General features: G+C 28.7%; 1 protein-coding gene across 3 annotated transcripts in view; it reads right to left on the bottom strand.

Moving 5' to 3' along the window:
- Nucleotides 1–5041, bottom strand: part of LOC106683621 (cytochrome P450 4C1) — a 12293-nt gene extending 7252 nt beyond the window's left edge. The window contains exons 1-3 of one of the 3 annotated variants that reach the window (XM_067048687.1): nt 4894–5032; nt 3115–3221; nt 590–683 (exon numbers count right to left, since the gene is read on the bottom strand). In XM_067048687.1, coding sequence (XP_066904788.1) covers nt 590–683; nt 3115–3221; nt 4894–5005 — 313 coding nt within the window. In that variant the 5' untranslated portion in view covers nt 5006–5032. Of the gene's footprint in view, nt 1–589; nt 684–3114; nt 3222–4294; nt 4538–4893 lie in introns of those variants that run through there. The other 2 variants (XM_067048688.1, XM_014425200.3) reach the window with 2 other exon arrangements.
- Nucleotides 5042–7864: the final 2823 nt, after the last annotated feature.

The raw sequence follows: 7864 nt of genomic DNA on the forward strand, positions 1-7864 counted from the left end.
TGTTTCGGCCAGAATTACCTGCGATCATCAGGGCTACTTGAAAGAGATTGGAAATCTAAGTGACTTAATTCCTGTGATTCGGAAATTCTGGCCGAAACATGGGCACTATTAAACACGTTTTTTTAACTTATTTGTGTTATTCTCTAACCGCATCCCTAACCATCTTCTCCTTGTATATCTTAAATATTTTTAATTTTCTAATCAATAAAAATTGTACTAAGACGGTGCAAAATGCAGATGTAAGAAAAATTTCAAATCTTTCGTTTATGCTTGACTGGTAACTGGTCGATAAAGTTAAAAACGATATTTTTGAATTATTATATATAGTGGTTATTTCTAATGTACTTTATAAGGAATCTTTTCTACAAACCAGATAGCACTCTGAATGGTGAATCAATTTTTAAGAAATTAGGTTCTCAACGTAAAAGGTTGTTAAATCCCAGAATACTATAAATTTTTAATCTTTGAGTTACAAAGCGGTTAAATTAAACTTTTCGAATGCATTTTAATAGCACTATTGCCAACTTATACACGTTAGTTACACATAGAAATGTAATAAATGGAATTTTAAATTAACTTTTTGACTTACCATCAGAAACTATTAATCCATCGCTGAACATTGGCCTCAAGAGTGAATACTCGAATTCACCTTTAGAAATATTTGTAGAGCTGCACAATAGTGGCTGAAAGAAATGTATTGTACATTAATTATACTATAAAAACATACTAGAAAATTACTTTTTTAAACTTATGAGTCTAATAGTATATTAAAAAGTGTTTGACCCATCAATAAAAATTATTTTAAATATTATTACTATAGAAAATCGTAGGAATGTTGATTTTGTTGAGTTACATTTAGATATGGCCATGGTTACTGGAAAAAGCTGAGTAAAGGAATTTTAAGCTATTCTTTTTTAGAAATTTATGGATACTTTAACAAACTGAAGGAAATTTAAATTTCTCACAGTAAAAAAAAACAACAAAGAATATCTAACAATACCATATCTAACAATATCAAAGAAACAAAAACAAAGAAATCATACCATATTTAACAATATAAAAGAAACCTAAACAAAGAAATCATACCATATTTAATAATATAAAAGAAAAAAAACAAAGAAATCATACCATATTAAACAATATAAAAGAAACCAAAACAATGAAATCATACCATATTTAACAATATAAAAGAAACCAAAATAATGAAATCATACCATAATTAACAATATAAGAGAAACCAAAACAAATAAATCATACCATATTTAACAAGATAGAAGAAACCAAAACAATGAAATCATACCATAATTAACAATATAAAAGAAACCAAAACAAAGAAATCATACCATATTTACCAATATAAAAGAAACAAAAACAATGAAAACATACCGTATTTAACAATAAAAAAGAAACATAAATTACACATCCTATTGAACGGATAAAGTATCGAGCTCTAATTATCAAATTTTAGGGTACATAAATAAATAACAGTTTAAGGTCAAATCGTGAAGGCACTAACAGAATTTCACACAAATAAGTGAGGCTAATATTTTTTAGTTACGGCTTGTATCGGGTTTGGTTGTCTTGATGCGCGGGATAGTATAATAAAAAATTGTGACAATCCTTCATTACTAGTCCAAAGTATATTTGCGTCGACCGACAATAAGAGTCATTTTACTGGAAATTTTTAATTGGGTAATCATACTCAAGCTAGTTATGGGGCAACTGATCTTTAAATACCTTTGAGGAGCGTTCGCTTTAATAAAACTCTGCCGTACCACGGATTATGGATTTATTCTCGTAATAACGAGAGGTCATTACCTATGAGGAATTCCCTGTAGCTTTCTAAAATCTCCCTCATTCTGACTTTAATATTTACTAGATCATCGAATAATATCGCGTCAAACATTCCGAATCTATCCAGAGGTTTTCTAAACTGCGTTAACCAATTTCATTGCAAAGCCAATCGGTTATTACTGACCAGCTGCAGTAGGTTTAAAAACATTATTTCGCAAAGCAATTACAACTCATTTTAAATATTTTTACTAAGCAGGACAATTTTTGCTTTAAAACGTGATATTTCCCTAGATATTCAATTTTTTTTTACTTATTTATTGAAATTTACAACTCTATCGAAACAAAATACAATAAGTAAATGTGATTAATGATTCAGAACACATAATAATCTTAGAAAGGTCCATCCAATGTGGTACTTTAATCATTTCTATAAATTAGAAGATCCCATGGCCTTCTTTTCAGAGGCCTCGAAGAATGATCAGGCATTGTTAAAGATGAGAGATTGAGAACTAAAGGGTTTGGCTGGGGATCCTGAGGATATTATGTACCTTGTGGAACTTACACCGATCTGACAGAGAAAAGAGAGATGAGACTATAATTTACTTTAAAGGTTCTTTCGGAGAGATAGGAACGGATTAACAGGAAATATGTAGGGGAAGAGAAAACTTAACTTTAAAATGTGATGTTGTTTTATTATTATTACATAAATATTAGAAGCCAAGGGCTCCAAATGGTCGGAACACACAAAACTAAAAAAAGAAAAAGAAAAAGAAAGTTGGTACAGCCTCGCTCCATTAATTGTATTTGTTTTAATAATATAATATAATATAACATGACATGGGGATACGCAGCTGGCGACAGGGTGGGAGGGGGGTAGCCGATCTAGCTAGAAGTAAAAACAAATTATTAATTTATTAAAAATTAATTTTTTTAAGCAAATAATTGTAATATCTAATGAAGCACTGCTATAATTATATACTGATATAATATATTTAGAGGGAAATGATACTAGAGGAGGGCGATAAAACTTGTTCTGATATTTTAGCATACCACCAGTATTGGGCAAAAAATAATTAAAATCACTAATTATAGTCCAATTTTATTTAATTCCACCAATAATTGTATTTTTTTACCATCATAAAAATTAAAGTATATACATTTCATTGTGAAGAAAATATAAAGTATTTATTTGACCAGTTTCATACTGGCATATTCTGATCCCAAATGGCACAATCATCTCATTTTCCTTAGAAATGATGAAGAAGGAAGAAATGATTTAACACAAAAGTATACATTATAAATAATAACACCATGTCTTACCTTTATAAATTCTGGTTCTGTAAGGAATACATATTTCACACCAAGTATTTGCATTTCGAAAATGTCTCCATATTCGTCAAACCATTTCATAAGAAGTGGTATGATATCTAGAACATAGGATGAAAATTATGCCATAAATTTTTAAAAGCTTTAGATGTTATTTTTATTTGTATTGTTTTGTTTTTAGCCAGTTATTTATAGATACATAAGATTTATCCATAACTAAGAGGTGCTTTTATTTTACGACTAACAGTATTATAAAAAATTAAAATAAGATCCAAAATAACCAACAAAAATGTATTAACTAGTAGATATAGTTGTTCAAGTGCTGTTAAAGAATTTCATTTATGTCTAGAGATTAATTTCTAAGCTTTATTACTTTAATTTCTGACTAATAAAGATTAATTACTAAGCTCATTTGTCTACAAAAAGTATTGAAACGCGCCATGATTGCATTGCTTTCACCGATAAGAATACCGTCTGAGGCATTAGCAGCCAGCCAAAATATTTCAGACAAAATTGGTTTAAAACGCCTCGGATAACACATCAAAAAGAGTAAAACATTCTTAATTTATTGATTACTATACTTTTTCCAATAAATAAAACGACATTTTGTCCCCAATAAAATATTTTTAATTTGGAACTTGAGACTAAATATACTGGTATTCTGTGAACATATCTTCTCTTCCATACAAGTGAGTCAAATAACACAGTGTTATTGAAAATAAATCTTGCTAAAAGGTAATAGAAGACCATCTACTTTGTATATTTGTATTTGAAAAATAAATAAAAATCAAGAAAGAATTATGAATATCAGTCTAACAAACAATTTAATGATATAAATTTTAGAAAAATCTTTAGTATGGGCACACACTCAATTAAATTATTATCCTTTGAGTAAAGAATTAATGATAGGTTACTTTAATTAATTTACATGACAGTTAGTTAATTATATAAAATATGCCTGTATAATAATATATTTCTTAATTTATTTTTGTGTCAGTAAAAAAAAAAAAAGAACTAATTGTAATACCGAAGAAATATCCATAATTAGGTGCATAAAAAAACAGACCAGAAAAAAATAAAATAGACTATCTTCCGTCGCTCATAGGCTGTAATATCAAAATTGTTATTTATATATTTTTCAATCTTTTAACTTTTCACAATGTGAATGTAATACCTTTAGTTGATTATTATTCGAGTCGATTAGGGATTGGAAAAAGAATGGTTTACATCTTTCAAGTTCTTCTGTGATAATTGTCATGTTTGAAATAATGCAGGAAAACCCAACATTCCAGTGATGAAAAGATTTTTTTGAAGAAAGAAGTTTTGGAATTTTTCAAAAATTTAAAGCTTGCTACACCATTCTTTTCTGGAAATCTTCTTTTTGATTTTTCTTTTATAACCTTAAAACCGTCCACTTTAAAAAAAAAAAAAAAATGGCCCTAAATATTATTCAATATAAACATGTGAGGAATTCGCTCTAGTTTAATGTAGGTTTATATATTTTTTAAAAGTGGATGGAAAAGTTATAGAAAAAAAATAGAAATGCAAATAATATTTCCAGAAAAAATCGAATTTTGATAATAATAATACAATTTTAGTTATTTTTTTAATAATAAGAAATAACATAATTTGATATCGTATTTTGTGTAATTATTATTACTGTTATTAAAAAATCCCTTCTCCAGTATTTAATCAGTAATAGCAATTACGATCCTGATCCCCGACTAGCAACCCGTCTTGTGTCTCCTATAAGAAAATGACAACTTCAACTACCTGAGGAAATAATTCCTATCATGTGGAAGGCTAATCCGAAGCATGGAAGTCCTCGAGGTCCAGGCAATGTGGAAGGCTTCCAGCACTTGGCCAGGAAGAAAAGGATTACCATCAGGAGAGTGCAAACCAATAACAAGGTTACAGCCATTATCATAAACTTCTACCATAAGGCCCAATCACCTGTATATATACTTCCTCACTCCCCACCACAGTTCATAAATAATGTAACAGTAAATAACAGTTTAATTAAAATTGTTTTAATTACTTTTCTTAGGATCATAATTAGTATCCCATGGTTTAAAGTTTTGTTTACTTGTTCTTTGAGGTTACAGCATGTAATTGCAATATTCATAATCTCAAGAGGAAATAAAAAACAGTGCTCAATTTATATGCAACAAAAATATATTTCAAAACTGGTCAAGTACGAACCCTCCCTCCCATTTTGTTGTTTTCCCTTCAATACCTGTAATATTTAAGTTTTTTTTTATCTCCATTTTGTTTCTGACTGTGTTGAGTCTAAATTCCACAAATATATGGTTTTCACACACAAAAAAAAAATTTAATTATTTAAATACCTTTAGCATGGGTGTCACCTCGAGATGACTCTAGACACTGACTGTCACACAATGTTGAGATGTGGAACATAGCTATAATTTCCAATACTTTTTCTCAGAAGACATGTATTCACTTGAAATTAAATGATAATTCAGTACTAACACTTACCTTTTTCGTTCCGTAATTAGAATAAATCAAAGTGAAAATTAATTAAACCTCATGGCGACTTCAACAAAATTAACGAAGATAATTAATTATTTGACGAGTAAGACTTTGGAAACAGAGCAATTATTATTTATTTTACGATTTAACAATAGTTGAAATGAATCTCCTTAGTTTCACTAGAGCATCTAAATAAATCCACTTATTTTTGTATGTTTTATCAAGTTTCGTCGCCCGTAGGTTATATTAGACACTGGATGGTTAAGTTAGTATTTTTTTTTATTTTTCCACTACTTTATTTTTTCAGTTTTGCAGCACTATTGGTGATAGTTTTATTTCTTAACAATTATTTTTGTTTCCTCGCTACCCTAGATAGGGAAGCTTTGAATCCATCCTGCAAATAAAGAAAAATTATCTTACCAACTATGATCCCACACACCATCAATCCGATTCCGAAAGATTTCAGGGATCAGATTCCGTCTTCCGCTAATTTAGCTTACGCACGCGAAAATGTAATTATCATCGGATTCCAATTTTCGCCTACGCGTGGGAAAAAAACTTATTTCTCGATACAGCTATAATTCAACAACGGCTCATAACGTTTATTTTATTTTTAAACTATAAACCATTTACCGTGAAATATAGAAACCATTTTATTTATTAAAAATATTCAGAATGTTGAGATAATAGTTAACCGGGGATTTATATAATGAGGAGAAGATGGCTGGGCGTACGGTCAATGAACAACACAAATAAGTTAAAAACTATTTATTAGTGCCAACTTTTCGGCCAGACTTTCATGCCTTCATCAAGGCTAAGAACAAAAAATTAAGATAACAACCAATAAAAAAAAGGATATACAGTATTATACGAAAATAACTAACATGGATTCATAAATATTGTTGAGGGACATGAATAGTATAAATATTATAAGAAAATAAAGACTGTATGAGAAGAGTAATATTAAAATTAAGTAAGATGAAAGAAAAATATTAAAATACATTTGAAAACCTAGTTAGTAAATGTATGTACACTGTTAAGCCACCTCAAATTGACTCTGTCCCTTTGTAGGAAAGCTTAAATAAAAGAGCGAAAAAAAAAAACGCTAGCTCGGTTAGTAAACATTTATTTGTTAAGTTTATAAAAAAAAAAATATTAAAATAAAAAAGAAACCTTCCAAAAAATAAAATATAAAAACAAATTTTGAACTAAACGGTCCTTCGATATAAGAAAAATTAAATTTAAGAAACAACCAAACACAATTGCTAATTACAATTATTAGAACATTGATGAACTCCGATGGGTCAGAGGTCGGAGACAATGTTCTTCTCATAACCCATGTAGGTTGACCAACACATCGAAACTGTGCTCCGATAAATCACGCAGCAAGGTCTGATGACTATACAATACAAAAATCGACTGGGCGACTGTACTTAGGCCACAACTTGTATTGTTGTTGCAAATAAACCCAATGACCAGTATTTCAACATATAAACACCACAACACATATATAATTCCCTTCATTTAAAACAAAGCCAACTTCCAACCAAAATACAAAATAAATAAAGTAATTAAATCGATTTACTACATATTTAAAAATATTTACATTTTAATTAATATACATGGCGTTAACATACACAATGGAAATTAATTAAAATAACGTAATAAAAGAAGTGGGAAATAAAATATATACCTATATTGGTAGTAAAATTTATGAGTAAAACATAAACCTACATAGGTAGTTAAATGTGTAAATAAAACATTTACCTATATTGGTAGTTAAATGTGTAAATAAAATATTTACCAATTAATTAATTTAATATCCAAAATAGTCTCAACACTATATATTTATTTATTTGTCCTTTTTACGTTTCGGCCCTTCCAGCCATCCTCAGGGACATCTAAACATTTAACAGCTTATATTACAACTTCACTTTTAAACATTTACAATAACATTATTACTTATTATATAATACAACATACCTTCAACATACATTTCCTCTCACATTAATTGTTTTCTCCTTGCAGGCTATTTTGCCCAGGTCAATTTCTTTATTTAAGTCAAAAACCTATTCCAAAACAGTCCATTATTAAAAGTCATACTTATTATTAATAAGCTTACCAAGCTTAAGTCTAGTTACCTTTCTATTTAAATTTTAAAAACCATTCACTATCTATTCTATAATATTGTCCACACTATATATAATATTATAGAATAGATAGTGAATGGTTTTTAAAATTTAAATAGAAAGGT

This window comes from Halyomorpha halys, unplaced genomic scaffold (genome assembly GCF_000696795.3).
Source record: "Halyomorpha halys isolate HHAL.00 unplaced genomic scaffold, Hhal_1.1 Scaffold499.1, whole genome shotgun sequence".
In the NCBI taxonomy this organism is placed as follows: domain Eukaryota; kingdom Metazoa; phylum Arthropoda; class Insecta; order Hemiptera; family Pentatomidae; genus Halyomorpha; species Halyomorpha halys.